General features: G+C 39.4%; 1 protein-coding gene across 1 annotated transcript in view; it reads left to right on the top strand.

The window, feature by feature from the left end:
- The window catches only part of LOC120306618 (heparan sulfate glucosamine 3-O-sulfotransferase 3B1-like), a 39,107-nt gene extending 17,287 nt beyond the window's left edge, over positions 1-21,820 (top strand). The window contains exon 2 of the mRNA XM_039340203.1: positions 18,732-21,820. Within this exon, the coding sequence (XP_039196137.1) occupies positions 18,732-19,350 (619 nt within the window). The 3' untranslated portion in view covers positions 19,351-21,820. The remainder of the gene's footprint in view (positions 1-18,731) is intronic.
- Positions 21,821-24,362: the final 2,542 nt, after the last annotated feature.

Raw genomic sequence — 24,362 nt, 5'->3', positions numbered from 1 at the left:
GAAGGAGACATAGCTTTTCATTGTTTCCATAAACCTCAGCCAGCATAATCAGAGGCTGAATATTAGGGGGCTGATAGTACAAAACATCTGAAGGCATCTGGTTACTTATAAAATGTCAGGTTACATACAAACATGACCATGAGATGTAACTATATTCCCTCCATAGAGAAACAACAATAGCAATGAGAGTGTTCTCAGTTGGGGGCAAGGGGTAAAGCCTGAGCAGGTATATTTCCACAGTTCATCTATGAAGTGTTTAGTTTATCTAGTGGAACTATAGTAATGGTTAGATTAATCACCAGGCTCTATTTTCTGGTTCCAAGGATACTTTCTTTTATTCTCCTAGGAAGAAAACCATAAAAGTGGTGCTTTGGGGATAGAAACCAAATTGATCTTTAAGTGACATTTCAGCATGCAAATCAATGGAGGACAAGACCTTGGAGTGCTAAATTTAGGTTGTGAACAAATCTGTGGGGGAATTGAAGCAGTAGGGCACTGGGTTGAAGATTTAAGTCCTATAGTATGGCATTTCTGCAATCCATTTTCAAAACCTGTTAAACTTGGCACATTTGCCACATGAAACATAACAACCTTATTCCTATATTGTGTAATTAGGGTGTTGAGGAAATCTGGATGCCCAGTTTCACCCTCAAAAATCTGCATTTTGCCATGGCTTATGATAGACAGCAATAACTTCCAGCTGGGCATGGGAGTAGGTCATTTTGGACCAACCAGGGAAATGTCAGTTTCAGGATGTCAGGTCAATTAGCCATTCCAAAGTTGTAGTTCAGTAAGAGTGGGTTCTTTGTTCAGAGGATTTGGAAAGTTTCATACATCTTTGTAATGGAAGAAATTGCTCTGACTGCCGTTATTGGTTAGTAAATGGGGCTGTCAACTAAACCATCTAGTTAATGTAAATTATTTAATAGCTATTGAGGTACTTTGGTTTCCTTAGAAGAGCTAGGTAATCAGTTGCAGAAACTCAGTTCTATGAAGTCTCATGTGGGTCCCATAGCGGTGAATCAATTAAAGCTACAGATTGATACTTTTACTCCCTAAAGTAGGGAGTTTGGACTATATCTTCCATTCATTCTGACTGCAGTTGGTGAAATAGTAGTTCAAAGCATCTGGAGAATATCACTTCCACCCTAGAGTGCATCCCTGAAATATCTAAAGAGCCTGCTTGGTGGCAGAGCTTTTAGCTTTGTGGGAATGAATATGAATTGCTGTTCAGCAATTTCAGACCGGTCTTGGGATCATCCAAAACATCCGAATAAATGAAGAGCGCTCATTCCAAAGGGCTACTTATAATAACATGTTGCTTTGCAGGAGTTCCTGTGAACTTGGATGATTAAGATTACAGGGGCATTGACTTGATTTAAATTCTCTTCCTATCACTGCAGAGTGAAATTGCTACCCTCAAAGTAGCAGCTTCCGGTAAGCCAGGAAAAAGCAATGAATGTGCCCTGATGAACAGCCAGCTTTCTTAGTAATAGTGGAGAGAGGGGAGCCGCTCTTAATTACAACCTTGTTCTGTCCCTGTCAAATTACTGAGCTGGAAATGCGGAGTCTTTCATTAAAACTTATCTATGTAACTAGAAATTATATATACCTACAGCAGAGAGCACCTTCATGCCTCAGTCACTCTCTTTGTCAAAGACACCTTGATGCTATCTGCATAGTTAAACTAAAAGTATCTGAATCTCATTGGACTTCAACAGTCTTCCCCAGGATGGTGCCTACCGGTTGTGTTGGATTCCATTTCCCAACCAGCCTCGGAAATTTGGGAACTTAAGTCTCCCATATGTGGAAGGTACAGTACTAGTTCACAGAAAAGCTGGTTAGATATTGAAACTTTTCTGTCAAAGAGAAAACATTGCTTTGGTTGCCTGTTGTGTTTTGCCTTCATTAGATTACTGACTTTTACTGTTCTCTTTGTCTCCCCCACATCCCAAGCATTAAGATTAATATTCTTTGTGCATTGATCTAATCCCACTCATCTGATGAATTGAATTAACTGTATAGTGAGTGATTAGTACCTGCTTTTGTGGCCTGTCTTGAAACTTCCATGATTCAATTTTGCTAGATCAGACATGTCAACACAAGGCCCGGGGGCCAGATGCGGCCCGCGAAGTGGTTTCATGTGGCCCACGAAGCCATCCTGGAAACAGTGAGGGAATGGCCCCCGCTGCCTTGGCCCTGGCCAAGGCCAGCTGGGAGCCAATGTACAATTTTGTGGTGGCCATTTATGCTGAAATGCATTCAGTCTTAGCTCCATAAACTCCCCCCCCCTGGCATGGCCTGAGAGGAACAGTGAGGCTCCTCCAGTGGACCATGCATTGGTACTTGTCCTGGTCCCACCCCCTTCTGCCAGAGACCCTCAGATCTATCCCACTCCTGCCCAGGCCCCCACAGGCACCCTTGATATGAACGATGTACAGCTGGCCATGCCCACTCAGTAGGCCACATCCACTCAATCCACGCCACCCAGTAGCCTGCACCCACCCTGGCTACACTCACCCAGCCCCCTGAGGGCAACCGCAATGCTGATGCGGCCCTCAATGAAATTGAGTTTGACACCCCTGTGCTAGATGATCCTGAGTTCATGTATTAAGAAAAAAATGGCCCTCATGCTGTTTTGCAACCACAGCACTGCTGTGTAGAAATCTTTGTGATACAAGATTCCCTCTATCTTCTTTATTGTATTGGCATTCCAGTAACATCCCCTTTCTTGTTCTTCGTACCAGGGAGTTCTTTTGGTTCTTCCCATTACCCTATGTTTTCATGCAGTCAATTATATTTTTCTCAAACCAAGCATTCTCTTTTTTTGTTTTGTTTTGTTTTGTAAGCTTCCAACATTCATGAGGATACACACCTCCTCCAAGTGTGGATGGCTTTGTTTTATGCATTGGTATAAACAGATCTTTGCTACTTCATTGCAAAGCCCGCTGAGCTAGTCTGCCTTACTTTGTGCCCATGTTTTAGATTTAGACTGAATTATGAAAATTGTTCACAGTTCTTGCTTGGTAATAACTTGTCTTGAATCTAAGGCTCCCCAATACCAGCTACCTTTTCCTCCTGGTATCAATCTGTGTCTTATCAGGTGTTAAATTCTATCCAATGGTTTCACTTTCTTCCTTCTGGAAGGCATCTCTTTTGTGGCTTGTCTCAAAGCATTTCTCCATGCTGAGCAAATTCAGACCCCTCCTTTCTTACACCATCAGTTCATCAATACCCTGAGATCTGGCCTCAGCTTTGCCTATCTAGCTAGCCTGAAAGGGCAATTCCAGCAAAACTCCATAAACAAAAATATATAACAGTTTCCAGGGCTGCAAACTGTATTTGTGTGAGCATTTTTGTAAACTTCTCTGCAGCATGCTTGTAGTTTATGGATCCTTCTATATCTCCCAGCATGTCTAGCTCACTTTCCATGGTTTCAAGAAGACAAAGCATTGCTTACCAACCAGAACTTTAATGTCCCAAACATTCACCCACAATTCTTGCCGATAGGGCAGATACACATGTGATACACATTTGGGATAAACCTGATTGTCTGTCCTCTTCCAAATGTTAATTGTGTTTGCTTGGAAAATCAACATGAAAATCAGAAGAGAAAGTTTGCTGGACTTAGTTGCCTCGCTGATTTTAAAGTTTGCATAGCAAATTGTATGCACCTGTCAGCTTAAGTATTTACTTCTTGCAATTGAGATGCTTTATCAACTGAAAATGCAGCCATGCTTGGAGAATTCTTTTTCCAGGTGACCTGTTGACATAGAAGTGATGGTAGCCATTGCACCATTGTATCTATCTATTATTGCTGCCTTGATTATATTTGGGGGCCATTTACAGGTCACTGTGACATAGCTGAAGAGCTGAAAGTTGATCAGTGAGTGGCTAACTCTGCAGCAGATCAACAAAAGATTTCCTATTTCTAGTTGTTGAATAAGGGGAAATGATTGCCCTACACTGCTGAAGAGAAGTCAATTTCTATTTGGAAGAACTGTGAGCCGTTTTATTTTGGAACCAAAAACAATTTTTGGGTTTGGACTATATGTGAATTGAGTTAAATTAGTGAGTCATGGGATTCTTCTTGATTCTAATTGAACAATATCCCACTTCCTCAATCTGAGTAACCTTGACAATTAGGGTTCTTAACTCTCAGACAGGGAGGCGGCTGAACTCTGTGATCATGTTAAAAGGGGGAAAACAGATTATAGCTTCATGCCAGTGCTTATACCTATATAGAAAGTTGGCTATCTTCACAAGTCTAGAGACATAATGGCTTCCATTCTAAGCATGCTTTGTAACTGATGTCCCCTGTTCATGACCAGGCTAATCCACTTTCAGATACAGGGTCTGTCTATCTCTATGACTAATCACCCATCCAATAATAGGAGATGGAGAAGGCAATCCCATTTGTATTAAAATGCATTTAAGGCTCAGTGTGCAGAGAAGATCAACAGTATATTAATTTGCTAGACCTCTTATTCCTGCATGAGACAAATTATTGTGCATTTTGCATTGTTGAGGTCACCTTCTGGTTATAAAGTAGTTTTAAAGAGTGACCTTTTCAACTTCTGACATATTGTTCTACCCTCTTATGGAACAGGATCTGATTAAAAAAATTTGTCTCTCATCTTGTCCTTACTCTGACCTGTCTGGTGGCATAATAAATATAAGTCCTTTTTAGAAAGCCTTAACAATCTGCAATAATTCAGGTTGAAGCTCTAAACATACTTAAGAGTAACATGTATTCAAGGTAGTGGAACTCATCTTTCAAAAAAATATATGCACAGAAGTATGCTGAAAACATCTCAAAGCTAACTCATTCTGTTAGAACCCTAATTTCTGTAACATTCCACTCCAGGGTCTTATTACTCTGAGTGCTACAATCTAGACACACTGTGGCTTGACGTGGCACACAGAAAAAGAAGAGGGGAATTTTAACCTAATAAAGGGAATGGGTGAAAACTAAAGAGAAGCTCCTCACATGCTTAAGCTGTCTTGGTTATCTTGTTTAAAGATGGGGCAGAACAGGAAGCAAATCAAGAACTTTGTGGCAGTGTTTAGTTTTGCAGTGTTTGGTTCTGTGAGGCATTTAGTCCATCATTCTTTTCCTGAGAAATGCTACCACTCACTTTTCATTCTCTCTTGGCAATTCTTGCTTCTCTGTGCAGTGTCATCTTTTCAATGACTGTTTTGTATCATATGCTATTTTCAATAGGAGAATAGTGAGTGGAATCTCTAAACAATATTGAATGACTTGTTGAATAATGCTAAATCATGATCTATAGTTTGCAGATGACAGTGATTGAATTGACCCAAGATACAAAGTCAGAGCCATACAAAATCATCTTATGGATCAGCAGAAAGTATAAAACCAGGCACTGCACTGATCAAGAGATAATAATCAGCTGTAAATGGATCAGTTGTAATCTGGTTGAAGTCGCCTGTAAGGATGTAAATCCAAAAGTTGTTTTATCGTGTTTGTGAGTTGCGATTGAACTCCAGTATTGTTGATTCCTGAAGTTTCCCTTTGCTTGTTCAGCATTTTTGAATGTTCGGTATGCTAACTTGAATGATCTCATTGGAATCGTTTGGCTTACAAGTAGTGTTAAGTCAACCATTATAACCCCTGAATGATGAATAGAAGGGTGAGAAGGTATGATTTATTTAAGGCTACCAAATGAATTAATGCAGAGGTCAAATCTGAATGATGGCGGTTTCAATTTCAATTAATAGTTTAACCTTTCAACAGTTACATCACACTTGCTTGTATGTACTATTATTTATAGTAACAAAAGGGGTCCAGGACATTTGGCCTGCACAACGACAGGGGAGATGTGGGACATTGCAAATATGTAAAAAGTCTCTCTTCAGATTTTTCTGTGAATAAGCAACAGTAGGAATGATCTTTGTTCAGTATTGCCTATGTATAAAACTTTGTCACCTTTTTAGTTCAACCATTTCTGTTCCCAAGCTGGCTGAACAACATCTCTTATCTAAATCTTTTCATATCTATCCATTAGAAAGACCACCGATAAGAAGGAAGTATTGATTCTATGTCATAGATGAATAGGACAAAGTGTGCTTTCATAATAACTCCAGCTAAGAGGGGAACAGACCAGGTCAGATGGTTTAATGTTTAAAAAAACCATTCAGGGAATTGAGAACTTTTTCACACAAGCTGAGAAATAAGAATATGAGGTCTATACTTGAAACACACAAGCTGAGAAATAAGAATATGAGGTCTATACTTGAAATGGTCTGGATGTAGCCTTTAAGAAAGTTTTGTTTTATGTTTGGTAGAAAAAGAAACGTCTGGCCACTCTACCAGCAAGGCCTTTGTTTTTTTCCATCAGTGACCTTCCTCAACCTTCCTTGATGTCCTCAAGGTAGAGAGAATTAGTGGAAAGATGTTAAGCTGTGGTTGTTGTGCAGATGTTTGGTCCAGTAACCGAAAGTGCTTGTTGGCTAATTAAAATGACTTTGTCCCTATTGAAAGCTGCTTTCCCTTTCATGTGCTTTTCCCCAGCATAGTGTCAGTGTACCCCTGCTCCTGACAGCCATATAGACAGACCAAAGATAAAAAAGGGTAAAGCTGCTACTGTTTAGCTCTTCCAGGCTTCAAACATTGTCCATTGGCCTCTCAGCAGCTGTGTGTCTTTTGTGCAGTTTCAAAATCCCATCCCTCTCCAGATAGAAGCTGGATTAATTCTTACTGAGGAAGAACAGAAGTGGACTGAATAGTGTGAAGTCTAAGTGATGAGAGGAAGTGATAAGGTGGGCTGTTATTTATAGCCTCCAGCCTGAATGTAGCATACGCAACAGATGAAATAAGATGGCCCTAGAGAAGAAGAATGTTCTGCTACAGTAAGGGGGAAAGCAAATGTTTCCCACAAAGTTACTCAAGACAAGTCTCTCTTGTTGTGTCTTGTGGAAATGTTTCTGTTTGCTTGTTCCTGATCAGTTTGCTTCACCTGAAATTCATTTCAGGGAGTTCTCTCTCCGCTACCTGCTACAGATAAAGTTATCATATTGGAAATGCCGTCTATGGAAACCACATTATCTTCAAGTCCATCATGGGGTGAGCTGAATAGCTTTTGGTGGTTTGGTAGCTGGTTTCTGAGTATTTTGAAGACTGAAATGATTCTGTACAGTATTGTAACTTTTTTTCAAATTAAAGAGAATATCTGTAGCCCAAGGTTGAACGCTCCTTGGTGTGGAACTTTGAGCCTGGTGGTTTGTTTGCAGACATGGATAACATCATCAGTGCACCGATGATATCACCTAGTCAGATAGTGAAACAGTTGCAAGTGAACATCCAAGCTCAGTGTAACTTTTTGTTTACAAAGCCACTCATCTTTATTTCATCTTTATTTGGAAAACAGGCTGGTGAGCAAGGCAAACATCACTTGCTAAGAGGTGTTTCAAAATGTGGGCAGCAGTGATGGCATTCCAATTCAACATATCTGGGGAGAATCTAGTTGGAAAAGATTGGACTTGTTTCTGAAGATAACCACTTTTATTTCAGAGAACCAGTATTTCAAGCGACTAAAAATATTCACCAAAAATATTGGGAGGCTGATAAAAATAATACTTGTTCTTAAGGCAGTAGAGTAATAATTAACTGCTGTGTGAAAGATCCTTGCTGGTAGTCTCTTTGTCTGTTGAAATTCTAGAATGTTACTACTGACTTGACTTCACAGGGGAAATGAGACAGGCATCTTACTCCAACTTTTTCAAGCCAGTCCTTCTCCCTTCTCTTCCCACATTCCCTAACCCTAATTTTAAACTTTTATGGCAAGAAAGAATTGTCTGAGGATATCCCCCCCCCAAATCTGTCTTGATTCAAATTCAGATTCACAGAGTTCCTTCCAAGCTCTGTCCATGTTTTTTCTTTCTTTTTTCTTTCCCCTCACAAAACAAAAAAATTAAGACTGAATTGGCCATTCTGAACATTCTTCCACATGTTCAGGAGAGTAGGGAACCCTTAGGGTTGGAGAGAAAAGGACAAGAGGGAATTTCCCAACTGCTGCCTTGGAACTGCTCCATGTTAAACTCTGTGAAGATGAACCCACAGCATGCCTGTGTTGCTCAGGAGGAAGGAAGCTGTGGACGCAGTACAATTTATGTCAATGTATTTTCCTCTCAACACCATGAGAAACAGTCTTTGAAGAAGATCTTGAGATGCTGCTGAGCTATTCGGACTCTTTTCAAGAATGATTTAATTTGTAATCACTAAATCACATAATGATGCATTGGCATTTCACTATAGCTAAATATTTAAAACATTTCAATTTTAAATAAATGTACAGATGATACACATGATTCGTTTCCCAAATTCATAATACTGTATATGATTAAAATGATTGTACCTTTAAAGACTACCACTCTTTTTATCCTTTAGCAAACCAGCCATATTAAATCCTATAGGAATTGGTGTCCATTTGCTTCCTTCTGTCCAGGAGAGGTCCATGTTCTTGCAGTTTTGAATTTTCTTCAGTTCTTCTTCAAATGCTTGTTAAGCCTGCTCTTGCTGAGCTGTAAGATTGCTAAGTTCAAAACAAATGCAGTTTAACCAATTTAGCTACATGGAAGCAAGACCTAATTAATCATGATGTCCAAATGTCTCCTGCTTTTGGAGCTGCTTCAAATTTTGCATTCCTTCTTGGCCACTTGAAAAGCTTCTGTGTTACTCTTAACTTCTTTGAAGCAGCCCTTATTGAATTTAAATGTATTCACTCACCCGTGATTGCTGCCAAAAAGCCCTTGTCTGTGCTTGCTACTTGTTTGTGTGTTGGGGGGGGGGAGGAAGAGAGAGAGATCTAATGTTTAAACTTCTCCAACCCTCTAGCTTCAGTGTTCTACTCCAATCTCATCTGGATGCTCCAGTGGGGAGGAATGTAATTGTTACCCTTTTCTCCTCTTCTAGGGCTTAGCATCTGAACCTACAGGAATGGACAGTGTGTTACAGTACAAAATTCTTGAGCAACTTTGTCCCAAAGAGTCCTGCAGATACGAAATAGCAATGCTGCAACCAAAATGTGCACTGCAGTTCTCCATGCTTTTAAATACCAAATTAGGAACAGTTGTGCCTTCTTTTTGATTCATTGTTAAAATAATCTGTGGGTTGCTTACTTGGCTGGATGCGACGCATAAAAGTTGCTGATGTCTGGTAATAGGGTTCCCCCCCCCCTTCCCTCCCCTTTGCTCTCAGAACTAAAGGAAACTTATGAATAATGCAGCTTCAGGGAGCAATGGTATTAATGAATGCAAAAACCCTTTGGTCTAGTGAAGCCAGAGCGTCATCCAATGCCTTTGCCAGTGGAGAACGTTAATCAGGTCTCTCTCCACCTCTCATAACCACTGGACCCTGTCATGTAAGCGTTAGGTTAATAAAACAGGACTTTGGCATGGGGGCTAAGCATTCATCCTAGAATATGGTACAGTTTATTTGTTATGCTGCGTGAAAGAGTCTGGAAACACCATAGTAATCATACATAGAAAATCAAGAGGAATTGTAGCTCTTTTAAGACCATTCTTTTGCTGGGAAGGCCCTTAACTGCTTTCTTCTTTCATTTTTTCTCTTTCCCCTCCTCCCCCGCCTTTTGAGTCACCATATTTCCAGGAAACCTTTTGCCTTTTGTTTCTCTAACATGACCAAAACCAATGAAATCCTAAGCAGGAAATGGCTACAGATTACTTGACTCCCGTCCCCAGGCAAGCCATGCTAACAAATCTTCGATGATGGTGAGAGAGTAAAGAAACGGCTTCATAAGCAGTGGTGGCCTCCTCAACTCACTATCCAGTCCTCATGCTCATTTTCCATTGCCTCCCATCAGCTCCTTTCTGGACCAACAACCTAGAGCTGTATTAAATTGAGTTAATCAAAGAAGTACAGTGCACCTCCTCTCCTGGAGAAAGAACACAGAGGCAATTTTGTAATGCTGGGAAACAGGACCTTGCCTGCTGGGTCTGTTTCATTCTTCCTGCAAGAAACCAAGAAAAGCAGATTCCCTGGAAGAAACCAAGAAGAGCAGATTCCCCAAGAGGAAGGTTTATTATGCCTCTCTCCATGTAAATGGAGGGATCCTTATTTTGGAATGCTCTCAAGATGATTGGCCTTCATAGATCAGCTTTTTCTTCAATAATACATTTGGAAGTGAGAGCCTGTACTTGGCTTCCTGTTTGTTCAGGGGTTGAGTAAAAGACAGAGAGAAATACACACACACAGTAATGTGTTTATTTATCTATTTATAATGTTTATATACCACTATATTCCAGTATGACTTTGCTGGTTTACCAATAGAGCACAAAGCAATAAAAGCGCAGCTAAGTAAATACAAATAATTAAAATCATAAATAACTCATCCAGTCCCAGCAGCATGAATCGAAGCCCTGGTGCTGTATTAAATTCTAGAAGGAAAATGAAATAAAAACGCTGTGGGCCCTTGCTATGTCCAGGAATGTCTCAGACTGTAATTATTAACTTACACTTTGCTTATAGATAGACAAATATCTTGGAATGTCCGAAGAGCTGCATCTTGTCCCTCTCTGTCAAAGGTCCACCTCTCTTCTCTGGATATGCTTATGCCTTCCAAAAGCTTTTTGCATCAGTATCAATCTCCCAAAGAAGGCCAAACTACCTGCAAATAACAGCTTGCTTTCTATTTGAATTGTAAGAGATATGTTAGGGCAGGGGTAGGCAACCTCGGCTCTTTTATGACTGACTCAGGAATTCTGGGAGTTGAAGTCCATGAGTCATAAAAGAGCCGAGGTTGCCTACCCCTGTGTTAGGGTGATAGCGGATGCTAGTCCAGAATGTGAGACTCTACATAGTGCAATATTCAATTGAGTAAATAATTTCCTAAATACCTTGTTTCCCCGAAAGTAAGGCCTACCCCAAAAATAAACCCTAGCTTGATTTTTGGGGACAGGCCTAATATAAGCCCTACCCCAAAAATAAGCTCTAGTTTTGGGGTGAGGCACACACCTAAAAATCAAGGTAGGGTGGGGTGTGTGGATCTGCCCCATGAGCCTCGCACCCACTTACCTTCTCCTCACTGGCCCACTTCTTCTGCGACGTTTTCTGCAGCCAGGACTCCATTTCGCAGTCAGAGGCCTTTCCAAGAAGGCCACTGCAGCTGAGAATCAAGCTATGGATTCAATCCATACTTGGTTCTGCAAGAGATCTGCAATTGAATCCATAGCTCGGTACTCATCTGCAGAGGCCTTCTTTCTTGAAAGGCTTGATTACAAAATGCAGGCTGGAATGCAGTTGCAGAATGATACTGTTCCTTCGGCCCAAGAAGAAGTGGGCCGGCTGGGTGGGTGGGGCTGTCCTGGAGGGGAGTAAGATCTCCCAAAAGTCAGACCTAGAGCCTCTTTTGGAGGCAAAAAAATAAAATAAGACCCGGTCTTATTTTCGGAGAAACACAGTAGTTTTATAGCAAGCCAGACATGCTTGAAGCTTACCTCAGATACTGTTGGGTGTAGCAAAAAGTTAATTGATCTAGCAACTGAGTTCTAATCTTTGCTAAAGGATAGGTTTCTCTGAGAAAAGACAAGCCAATCTGCATATTGACTGGATGTAGGGAATACTAGACAGTTTAATGTTTATTTTCACCCATGTGGTAAAAAGGCCATGGGAAATATGTCATTCTGATCCCTGATTGAAGAAAATGGATGTGTAGATGTAAGTTGCCTCAAGGTACACAATGCATGAGATGCATTTATTGTCTTGGTAAGATGCCAAGTGAGTGCAAAGGAATAAGAACTTGCTCGGTTCAGGATTTTTGGCAGCTTGGTTGAAAATTGTGTTGTAGAATCAGTCTTGTGAAATATATATTGAAAAGAGAGACACTCTCTCTCTTTCTCTGCCCCCTCCTTTTTCTCCAGAATAGGAGTGTTTGAAACCCAAGGTTATATTACTTTTCTATTAGTGCTCAGTAAGCTGTGGATTCCCATGGAATATTAAAAGTCAACCCAGCTCCAAGTATTAGAGCTGTGGGAATTTGGGAGTGATAATCTGCATTGGTGTGTGGGAAACATCTTGAGAGAGGCAAAGAGACGGCCTAGGAAATGGTCAGATAAGAGACAGCATAGCCTGTAGCTGGATAGTGGCAGGGCAAGAGGTTCAGAACTGTAGCTTTACAATAAAGTAGAATTAGCTTATCTGTTTGTGTTTCCTGTCTTGTTTTCCTGGTAAGACTGACTTAATTGTAGTCAGGTCAGGATCCTCAAATAGCAGAATTAGCCTTGTCCAGAGGTAGCTGATGCAGTGGGTTAGAGCAAGGGAATCTATTCAGTGCTTATACATCATAACTTTTAAGTACAATATAAATTGTTGGTTTTTGTTCTTTAAAAAAAATCCTCATACAGATTAAGTTGGATGTACAAATTATTTCTTTAAGAGTTCTTGTGATTTACCTCTCTTTCTATTTACACACATAAACACATACACATTTAGAATTTAGAATGTTCTTTATTGGCCAAGTGTGATTAGACTGACAAGGAATTTGTCTCTGGTGCATAAGCTCTTAGTATTAAATTTATTTGCCATCCATCTTGTTACTATATATATATATATATATATATATATATATATATATATATATATATATATATGTGTGTGTGTGTGTGTGTGTGTGTGTGTGTGTGTGTGTGTGTGTGTGTGTTTGTATATTGTTATCCTTCCACCTTGCGGCCTTATACTTTTTATATATAATAAACTAAAAGACCTTGAGGCAGAAGGCTGAAGCCATAGGTTGAAAGCTGGATATTTCCTAGAAACACTCTGGGTCTTTGGCCCCTCTTTCTGCTTTTACAAAGCAGTTGGAAGTTCCTATTCCACCATTTATATCACTTTACCTGGCATCCATCCTGTAACTCCAGTGTGTAAGAGAGAGAGGGTTTGCACAATCTCTCTTCCTATGTGGTAATTAAAAAATTAAAAAATGCAAAATAATTTATATAGTATAACTGCCTGGGTGTGAAGTGGAGAGGTATGTAATTACATTACTCAGACTTTCCTTCCACCTTTCAGAAATGCAGCAAGCCCATCAGTTTGACCATGGGAACCATTGGGCAGAGAATTTTAGTCTCAGTTACTTGTTGCATAAGCTGAAATAAAATGAAGATGAATTACCTGAAAGTGAATACAGGATTTAACTGATTTAGCTATAGCAATAGCCATTAGACTAATATACCGCCCATAGTGCTTTATAGCACTCTCTTAGCAGTTTACAGAGTCAACATATTGTTCCCCTCCCCCAAATCTGGGTCCTCATTTTACCAACTTTGAAAGGATCGAATGCTGAGCCGGAACGAACTCTGGTCTGTGAGCAGTTAGCCTGCAATACTGCATTCTAACCAATGTGCAATCACAGCTCTTACATGTAAATGATCATTATCTGCATTATGGTAATGAACTTGATGACCTTTGAACTGTGGTTTTGCCTAGTACCAGACACCTATTATTCTGAAAGAATGAAAGAATGCTGAACTCAATGTATCCTTGACACAGTTATGTAAAAAGCAAAAAGGAGATAGGCTGTGATTATATAGCTGATCAAAAGCTGACTGGCAGTTGAAAGCAAATGTAGAAATCCAATTGGGCAAAATGGAGCACTTTCTCATAGACAGCCTCGCATACTCCATTCAGTATCAAGGATGCAGCTGTAGAAGTGGCCAACAGTATTAAGTATCTGAGAGTGCAGATAACTAACAATCTGAATTGGTCTCTCCTCACCTCATCCTTAGTGAAGCATGCAAACCAGCGTCTGCATCCAAGGCATGATTGAGAGCATTTTAACAAACTGCATCACTGTCTGGTTTGGTGGTAGCAGTGCCTCAGATAGAAAGTCCATACAAAGATTGGTAAGGACAGCCCAGAAGATCATAAGAAGCTTGCTTCCTGGTATTCAGGATGCTGCTTATAAGTGCTATGTGCTTAGAGCTCAAAGCGTTGTTAGAGACGCCACACACTGACTTTACAATCTGTTTCTGTGGCTTCCCCAACTTTACAATAAAATTAGTGCTGATCAGCATAATGTTGGATTCCTACTCTGATCTACCTTGCAGGGATATCCATAGTCTTGCTGATTGATTCACTGTGTTCAGATATTTTTGTTTTCTCCTCCCATGGATATAAGACTAGGAAAATTACTTAGCCGGCATCAGGAATCTCCTAGTTGAAGATACTTTCAAGAAATCAGCAAGACTGGATATCCCTGCAAGGTAGATCAGAGTAGGAATCCAACATTATGCTGATCAGCACTAATTTTATTGTAAAGTTATAGTAACAGAATCTTGCAAGTCTGAATGTACTTCATCTCTCCCTACCTTTATCTTCCAAGTGAACTAGGGAAAGTTTTGTTGAGTTGTTTACTCAAGATACATTCCTGCCCCAGACTCAGTTCTCTTTTTTCTGACCTTTGTCTTGGAAGGCACATTTCCTCCTGTCCCTCAAGGCCATTCCTTCTTCCCTTTATAATATGTGATTTCATCAACATGGACTGCCAACCTTCTTCCAAGAATTTCTTTATGACCACTGTGTCAATTGATTTTCAAGACTGCTTCTTAAAATTATTTTTGGATAGTTTTCTGACCCCACTTCAATATGCTCCTTGTATTTTTGGGATAACTGGAAACCTTCCATTATATCTAAGAAGCAGCTGATGGCACTTTAATTCACTGCTGCTGGGAATAGATGTTGAAAACATTTCAAAGATAAGCAAAGGAGCAAAACTTTCTGCATGTTCTGGAAATGGTTTGACCTTGGAACAGGTTGGACAACCTATTGGGGTTAGAACATTTCAGTTTCGAAATATGTTTGCGTTCCTCTAGCTTGGGAGTCAGTGATGAAACTTTTGCCCCTTCCACAGCTGTAGGCCCTGCATCTTATTCCTCATTTTATTCCTTCAGTGGAGAAGCTCCTATCATTTCCTTCACTGTGAAACTAAATAAGGCGACAGTGGATTACCCAATGGTTGACTAATATTTGAGAAACCTCAGAAGGAAAATAAGATTGGTGGATTTCTCAGACAAACAAGTGGCCATATCTTCTGTTAGCCATTTCTTTAAAAAAATAAGAAAATAGAAAATGACTCATGCATTTATATCAGATCTTCTTTTATCCTGTTCTTTGTCTGCTGTTGATGTGTTTCCATCTATCCTGGATTTTCTGTAAGAAAGTCCATCAACGTGGATTGTCTCTGCAACCCACTTGCCACAGTTTTAGGAGCTGCAGTAGAAGCTCAGGAGTGTAGCTGTCAATATGTGCCATCTTATTGTTGTAAGCTTGACATAGTCACAGCATATAGAGCACTTCTCCTCATCCAGTGCCTTCTTTCTTAACAAAGTCCTTCCCGCTCAATTTTCTTTATTGAGAAATGTCAACAGATTAGAGGAGGATCCCTCTGGGCAGACAGAACACTGTCACAAGAGGTATTAGGCTTTCTGTGATTGGATTACCACATGGCCACCTGTCATCTGCCTTATCATCTCTGAACTCTTCCTCACATCACAACAAGGTGATATTTTTCTTGAAGAACTTGTTTCCTCCACTCAAGGTTTTTGTATGTTTAAACCAAAGACCTCTGGAGATTAGAACTGTCTGAGCAGAATACTTAAGTTATGAAGACTAAGTAGCTAATGAGCAAAACAGATTAATTCTTTGGCAGGATAAGTACATTGCTGCACCCATGCCAGCATCTTGTGGAGGAAATCTTAAACCACATAGCCTGTTACTATCTGAGGCGGTTCCATTGGATCTGTAGGATAGTCTTGCTTCTCCTGCCAAAATATTGGCCAGTTAGCCTTAGATCTTCTTTGTTGCTTCTGTTTTTTATGGCCACACATTTATACCAAATTTGAAAAAAGTCTGATCCAGCTGATCATCTAGCAAAATTAGAGATGACAATATATTGCAGGATTGACACATGCCAATTATATAAATAGAATTGAATTAAGTATCAGAAACCAGAACCAAGTTGAGTGAGGCTCAGTATTCTGCTTCATTTTGGTCTTCCTTCCTTCCTTCCTTCCTTCCTTCCTTCCTTCCTTCCTTCCTTCCTTCCTTCCTTCCTTCCTTCCTCCCTCCCATCCTGTCCTTAACTTTCACATAAGCTAACTTAGCAACATCCTACCATTTTTGCAAGAGTGCAGATTTTGGAATTCTGAAGGTATATACAATGAGGCTGAGAGCTGCTTGTGGGCCTAGACTTGCTTATCTCATCCTAAAACATGATGCCTGACAGCGATTGACATTTGGATGTCCCCAGTTCAGGGAAGATTTGACCAAAATCCCCCAAAGAAAGAATAGACAGAATCTGTGTATATGCATGTATATATATATACAAACAGAAAAAAAAATCTTGTGTATTTATTATCTTACTTCTGCACCGTGTTACTCCCAAAAAGGCAACTCAGCTGAAACTAATTCTGAACATTTATTTTTTCTCAATAAAAGTGTAAGTGACATCTGTGTATATATCCATACACACACACCATACATACACAAACACACACACACAAACATGTATTTGTGTCTGTTTTTTCCTGCCTATCTACCCATCCATCCATCCCTGAAGCCACAAAGAGTAGAATCAGAACAACAACAATAAAAACATTTTCAACTATGATTAATTTCCTGTAAAAATAATAAATAATATTAAAACATCTCAATACAACTCTGGGATTTCCTGGTCATCTCCTATCCAAATCCTAACCAGCTCAGTCTTGCTCAGCTTCTGAAATTAACCAGGGTGAGTCAGACACTGTTGCTATTACTACCTGGCTATTGTATGTAGGTGCTTTTTCTTTTGTGTGCATGTCCCAGGCACACACAATTTCTGTGCCATTGTGCAAAGCTCTTGCTACAACATTGAGAATCCATTGTAGTGGCTAATTGAAAGCCAGTTTTGTGTAGTGGTTATTAAGGCAGCAGGCTAGAAAGAAGGAAACCATGAATTCTAGTCCTGCCTTAGGCACAAAGCCAGCTGAGTGACCTCAGGCCATTTTTCTCTGCCCTAAAAAGAAAGCAAAGGCAAACCCCTTCTGAAACATTGCTAGGAATACTGCAGGGACTTGTCCAGGCAGTCACCAGGAGTCAACACTGATGCAAAAGCACATAAGAACAAAAACAAAGCACATACCAGCCACTCTCTATTCATGTACAGAGAGAAACACATTAATGCAGACACATGTATTTCATTCCTTCCAGTACAAATTGCAGAAATGTCAGTGGTTTTGTTGTTTAGCTCAGCTGCTTGTGTCTTGGTTGTTGAGAGAGAGAAAACTCCTGTTTAGTCCTTAGAAAAATGATTAAAATTCAGTAGGGAGGCAGCTCCTCCCAAAACTAATCTCCAAAGGCCTCCAGACTCAGCAGTGATGTCTGCAATCCTTTGCAACTCCAGTTCTCCATTTGATTTCAACAGCATCCTTAGTTTATGCTTCTTTGCAAACAGAGATCTCCTTTTTCAATTCACAGTTAATTATTTGCTTAAAAATTAATGATTTTGCCAATTGCTTGGTTAAGAACTATAATTAGCCTCTTCAAATTTTAAGATTATGTGTAGAAGCCTCTTCCTTTATACAAAGTAATACTGAAAGCAACTCAAAAAATTGGTACTGTATTTTTTGGCGACCATGCAAATCTTCTCCGAAGTCGGGGGTCGTCTTATACGCCGAGTCGTCTTATACACCAGAAAATACCGTATTTTCCGGCGTATAAGATGACTTTCTAACCATGCAAATCTTCTCCAAAGTCGGGGGTCGTCTTATACGCCGGAAAATACGGTACCCATATTGTAGGCTTCTGAACTTGAATGTTGAAACCTAGACTTCTGGATAGCAACACAGCAGGAAAGACTGATTAGAACCATGACAATGGCTGTAAATTTCTAGATGTGATAAGTCAGCTGTTTGGTTACTCCTTATTATCCTTTCCTTTGTGTAAGAAATTTGGAATGCCAGAGGGAAATTTCATCCTACAGTTAGGTCATGTCATTTGGCCCATTTAATCTTTTCTATTTGAAAGGGGAGAAAAGAACAAGGTATTTGACTAGTGGTCAACAATATTGAAAACTTAATTGTATTTTTAATCTGCTCATGAATCTTGAGTTCTCTACATGGAATGCAAGGCAATATTTAATAAAATTCAGTAAAATAATAAAAGTGTAGCTATTAGTAATAAATAGCGTAGAGAAATTAATGTTTGTGTATGCATTTGTGTTTTTTTGGTGAACAATGTCTAATCCATACAATGTTTTACTATTCTTGATATAGAGGACAAGAGTAAAGTAATAGTGGGGCAGATATAAGGCAGAAAAAAATGGGACAGAAAGAGAAAAGACCCATCCGTATCCCACCCTCCCTAAGTGGAACTTTCTGTCAGATGTTGCATTTATTAGCACTGTGAGATCTAATATCCCATTTGCCAATGTAATTCTTAAATCGTTCATTTTTAACATGTTTGGCTTACGTATATTTCCCTTCCCAACTTTCTGGTATATTTCAAATTAATCAAATATTTTCATCAGTTTGAATCTTTCAGGTAGGTTTGGATATATTTTGTCTTTGGGGCTCTGAGTGAATTTGCCAAATGGTCAGTAGCAAGAATTGGCTAAACTGCCAGGAGCAGGGATAGTTAAAAACAAAGGAACAAACTTTTGAAGCAAGGCCCTTATTTTTCTCATCAGTCTGCTAATTTCTTTCTTTCTTTGCAGGGAACTGATGCCAAGAACTCTCGATGGCCAGATCACCATGGAGAAGACGCCCAGCTACTTTGTCACTAAGGAAGCACCAGCTCGAATCTCCTCGATGTCAAAGGACACCAAGCTCATTGTGGTGGTGAGGGACCCGGTCACCCGAGCCATTTCTGACTACACACAAACCCTTTCCAAGAAGCCAGACATCCCATCCTTTGAGAGCTTGACCTTCAAAAACAGGACTACGGGTTTGATCGATACCTCCTGGAGTGCCATCCAGATTGGCATTTATGCCAAGCATCTAGAAAATTGGCTCCTGTACTTCCCACTTGGGCAAATCCTTTTTGTCAGTGGGGAGAGACTAATCAGTGATCCAGCAGGTGAGTTGGGCCGTGTCCAGGACTTTCTAGGCCTCAAGAGGATCATCACAGACAAACATTTCTACTTCAACAAAACCAAGGGGTTCCCATGCCTGAAAAAGGCGGAAGGCAGCAGCAAGCCCCACTGCCTGGGCAAGACGAAAGGACGGACCCACCCCAATATTGACCAGAAAGTAGTACAAAGGCTGCGAGAATTCTATCGGCCGTTCAACATGAAGTTTTACCAGATGACTGGCCACGACTTTGGCTGGGATTGACGGCACTTCCCAGAGTTGATGCTATCTTTCAGCTTCCTTTCCCCCTATACATGTAGATAGGTCTATATGTAAAATGTACAGAAATCTATTTTATAATAATTTATTTTTTAATTCTTAAGCAATTAATTCACTAAGCTGCCTAACCCCACTGTAGCTCATAGCTGTGTTCTTGTTTATTTTGGACATTCCACCGGGCTGAGTCCAGCCAGGTTCTTCATTGCCTGGCTTCAGCGTGTGCTCAAAAGTGCTTCCAGGTATTTTCCCAGGAGAACTTTTAATGTTAAAAATAAAAAAAGGGGTGGTGGTGGTGAATGATAGTTAAGAGGCAATGAGAAAAGCACAATCTTTATTATTATAATTATTATTAATCTTTTTTTTCCGATACGGGTACTAGGCATGTCAAAACAATTTTGTACAAGCCATTCATATTGCATATCTGGGCTTTTTTCCTTCCTAGGTCAATCCACAGATATTTGTATTTTTGTTGAGTTGGAAGTAGCTCCGGAAGTAAAAAAAAAAAAAATTAAACCTGAGGCAGTTGTTTTCATGGTTGGGTGTGGCGTATGCACAGAAGGAAACACTCTACAGCTATGGAGTTATTGCTGCCTCTGTTCCCTATTTTTATTAATCAGATCTCAGCATTCTCCCTTTCCACAAAACTTTTGCAACACAGTAGACTTTCATTATGATTATGTACAGCTTATCTGATCTTTCACTCTTGGGATGGGGAACAATGGAAATTTTGCCCAGTTTTAACTTCTCCCTGCTGAAGAAATGTGAAGTGCTTACTTGGGAGACTGGAAATGACATAGTATTTAATTCTTTCAAGCTTAGTTTCAGGCTGCTGTTACAGAAGTAGAGTGTGAAGCCTCTGTTTGTCTTCTGAATTCCACTTTGATTCTTAGACTTCTCACAATGACTGATCATCCTGCAAGTGGTGTCCTATCCCATGAAACAAGCTTATGCCTTTAGCTCATTGCTATATTTAACAAGGCCTTGGCCTGTTTTTATGGGGCTTCCTTTCCTCCCAAAAATAGTTTAAATATAAACACAAAAACGCAATACCATTTGAAATTAATTCAGTTTAATAAATTTACTAAATGGTATACATCAGAGGTGAGTGAAAATTTTACAAGCTTGCTGAAAGAGATGGATATTCAGAAAAGTAGTTTATCCAAACTTCATAAACAACTCTACAAACCCTTCCAACAGCATTGTCCTGTGTTAAGTGCCAAGAGTGAGTTTCTTCAGGGTGGCCCCATCTGTGAGACAAAATCCATTGCGGATTGAGAGGATTTGTCATTGCTTGCTCCATCAGAAGTTTTGTTCTCTAGAGGTACATTATAGAAGAGTCAAAATAATTTCTTAAAGTTCCCAAGACAAATGTGAATCAGATTGGGTGGGATTATCACTTGTATTATCTTGATTGGATATAGTGAATTAATCAATGACAAAATTAATCTGAGGGATACTTCAGAGGAATGCATGGATACCCACACCAATGCATATGCAAATACACCTGTAGACACTGGGTAAGGGCATAGATTTTTCTGTAAATATTCATCCTTTACATTGGGCTTCCTGGTCTTGAGGAATTTACTATATCTTCTGACAGAATGCAGATTATAAGAGGAAAGACATTTGGATCATCTTCTCATTGGATGATGCAGCATATATGGCTACCAAAATATACTTCCATTTAACTCTGATATGTATTTGATAAACAGATAACTTTTTCATATGGTCAATCCAAGTAGCATCCTTTGTTCTGGAACATTGGAGTGAATTTTAATTTCTAGGTCTTATGTTTTCTCTTTCAAAATATTTTGCTTTTGGGGGGATGGAACTGCTGAGTGTATGCTTGGACTTTCTTATCTCTTTTTGGAATGGGTTAAAGATACTTTCCTAGTTGCATAAAGCATAACAGGTATGGTATCCATATACCTTGTTTTCTGTGTGTGAGTGTTGTTTGAGTGATGACATTGCCATTAATTCACTGTTATAATATCGAACTGCTAATTGTGGCTGATCAGCCCACTCAATGGAAACCTTCTGAAGCCAATTTATTGAAGAGGCCTTACCTAAATATTAAATAAAGTAGCCATGAGAGGCATATATCATATGATATTTGAACTGCATAGATAGTAGCCTTCATAAATATTGCCAATTTTTGTTCCATTTGCAAGACTTGGAATCTGGTTACATGTCTTTTCACCGTATAACATTAATTTATGGCTGAGTTCCATTCAGCACTGCAGTATGTCCTGATATTAGCAATATTTTTGAGTTTGCTATAACATGTTGTGGTTTAGAATGGTACACTTGTAAAAGGAAACAAATGACAAGCAAAAACTGTAAATTGAGTATTTTGTGGTATGTACAACACAAATTAATTTTACACAGAGGTTTCTAGGAAAATGGAATTCTGATTCATATTATTTGAAGAAATAAAATATATTTTACCAAATCATGAAGATTATTTCCTTCTTCTTAATTGACAAATCAAAGGTGCAGCTATCTTTGGAAAACTTTGGAACACTGTAATATAGAAAGTAATATTCTGGCCTGGAATACCAGGTGGAAGGGCATGAAGAGAATGTCTCACATCACCTTTGTTACTTTTGTAACAAAGGTGTTATTTCATGGCCTCGGCCAGGGTAGCTAGGGCCCCAAAGATTTTGCAGTTCTTCTGCAGAAGAACGGAGTTCTCCTGCCGTTGTAAAGAGGACAAGAAAGAGAGCAGAACAAAGAAAATCTTTCTGTTTAATTGACATGTACATACGTACATAGATGTGGATAGATACACAAAATACAAACTGTATTTTAGTAGTGGCATCATTTTTCCCCACCCTTTGGAAGAATTGAAAGGCAGTTAAATAAAAACAACCAAACATACATTGCTGCAAACCCCCACCCCACCCCATCTCTCAAATGCTACCGTCCCCAACTTTGGGAAATTAGTACCTTGTCTATCATGGCTTTTCTTTTCACATAACAAGCAGAATTGTTCTGGACATCAAATTTTCCTAGCAAGATACATGATACAAATTGAGAAATCAGACAAAAGTTTTAAAAGCCTTGGCTAAGGTTGAGATACTTCTGCCTTCTCTAAGGACACCAACTAAGGGGAATGGCAGCTGTGATCTGTTGTTGTCTGGAAATGTATGAAAAAACTTTGGTCTTCCCAGTTGTTACTGAATTGACCTTCCAGCAAATGGTCAATGATGAGCACCGCAGTTCCCTAAGATTTGGAGATCACTGCTCCCAGCCTACTATATAGTATAAAACATTAAAGTTTTCAAAAGAAGGAAGAGGCTACTTTTCCCTAGAAGAATAAGCTGTTCTATAGAAGGGGAGGTTTACAGAGAATACCTGAGCCCACTCTTAACTAGATTTTCTGATGAGCCCACTCTTACTAGATTTCCTGATCGGCCCATTCTTACTAGATTTTTTGATCTGCCCACTCTTACTAGATTTCCTGATCCATCCATTCTTACTAGATTTCCTGATCCGCAAGGACTTTCTGATTGGTTTGCTATGACTTTCTGGTGAGGCAAGGAGAACCAGCACCCACATTTTTCCTGGGGGCATTATGGCCCAAAAGATAGCTAGATGAGATCTGGATTACCAAAATTCTCTCTGGAAAAAAGAGAGATCTGGAGATTGATGTACTGTGAACATCTGATTTTTGTGAATCCTGGTTTCCATCATGCTCTGAGCTGCTTAATTGTTATCTGGATTGGACAATTTTTCTTTTGGAAATGCCAAATGCATAGTGGATTATTTATAATATTTTTGATATCTAAATAAGGGGTTACTTCTGGTAATTGTTTTTAATTTTTTTAATGTGTAATTTTTAAGAGAAGGATGAGGGGAGCTTAGACTAAATGGAAAGGGCCTATATACTTAGATTATTTAGTATGTTTATTCAGTTTTATTGGATCTTTGCTGATTAATAAGGCTATCATCTTTTTTAAATGCGTTTTTGTGAACCTGCGGGAGCAGTGGGGGAGAATTTTGGCAACTCGAGCTTTCCTAAAGAGAGGCCCACATTAAGAAACCACATAGTCCCAAACTGGAGGGAGGAGAGAGAAAAAGGTTCAGGGTTGCCATGCCCTAGAATTTCTCAGAATATATTTAGTAGTTTAGAAGGTTATAACTTTAATCTGGCAAGATTCTGCCAATTAGGTGCAAGCAAATAAAGGATTGGACTCAACTGAAATTCTCAGTGTTGTCTCTTGGCTTGGACATGACAAGTTAATATAACCCTTAATAAAATAATGTGTCTTACTGATTGCCTCATTTAATGACTTCAAATTTATGCTGATGTAGAAAATCCCATGATCCTGTGATCCCCATTTGTGTTCTTCACAACTGGCTTCCAACAAGCAGACTTAATGAAGGACAAGGAAGTAAAATTGAAAGTCATGGTCACATGATTGCCCCATCTTTGGTATTAGAGGAAGGGAAAAGGAAAAATGGTCAGCCTTCCAAGCCTTTATTATTATTATTATTTTATTCTGTATAATAGCACCAATATTTCTTGTGTGCCTATTTGCTGAATTGGTCCTCTGTGATTGGCTGATAAGATCTGATTTTCTTTCCATGACAACTGTTTCATGTTATTCGGTGAAAATTGAGGATCCTGTAACTGATCCTCCTCAGCATGGTTGAAGTTTTATTTAGGAGTGTGATTCCCTCACCCTTCTCAAGGTTACTATCAACCCCAGGGAATAGGAATAATGAGATCTGCATTTGTATTAAATTGTTACCTTGGTACTCAGGTAGCCCTTCCACCCCAAAAGTAATAACATCCCACTTATGCCTGAAGGTAAATAAAAGTTTTGCTGCATTGGATATAGGCACATCTAGCTTTCTGAAAATCGGTCTGCTTTTTTTGTATTTATGAGGTGTTAGCAATTTTTATAAACATGAAGAGGGAGAAGCATTTTTGCCAAATGGAAAATTGTCTTTAGGAGCTGTCCAAAGTGTACTTTTGGCATGATTTTCTA

The sequence above is a fragment of the Crotalus tigris genome, unplaced genomic scaffold (genome assembly GCF_016545835.1).
Source record: "Crotalus tigris isolate CLP2741 ecotype Arizona unplaced genomic scaffold, ASM1654583v1 scf7180000017742.2353718, whole genome shotgun sequence".
Lineage (NCBI taxonomy): Eukaryota > Metazoa > Chordata > Lepidosauria > Squamata > Viperidae > Crotalus > Crotalus tigris.
Note: the sequence above shows the minus strand (reverse complement) of the source record. Positions and strands in the feature narration are given on the sequence as shown.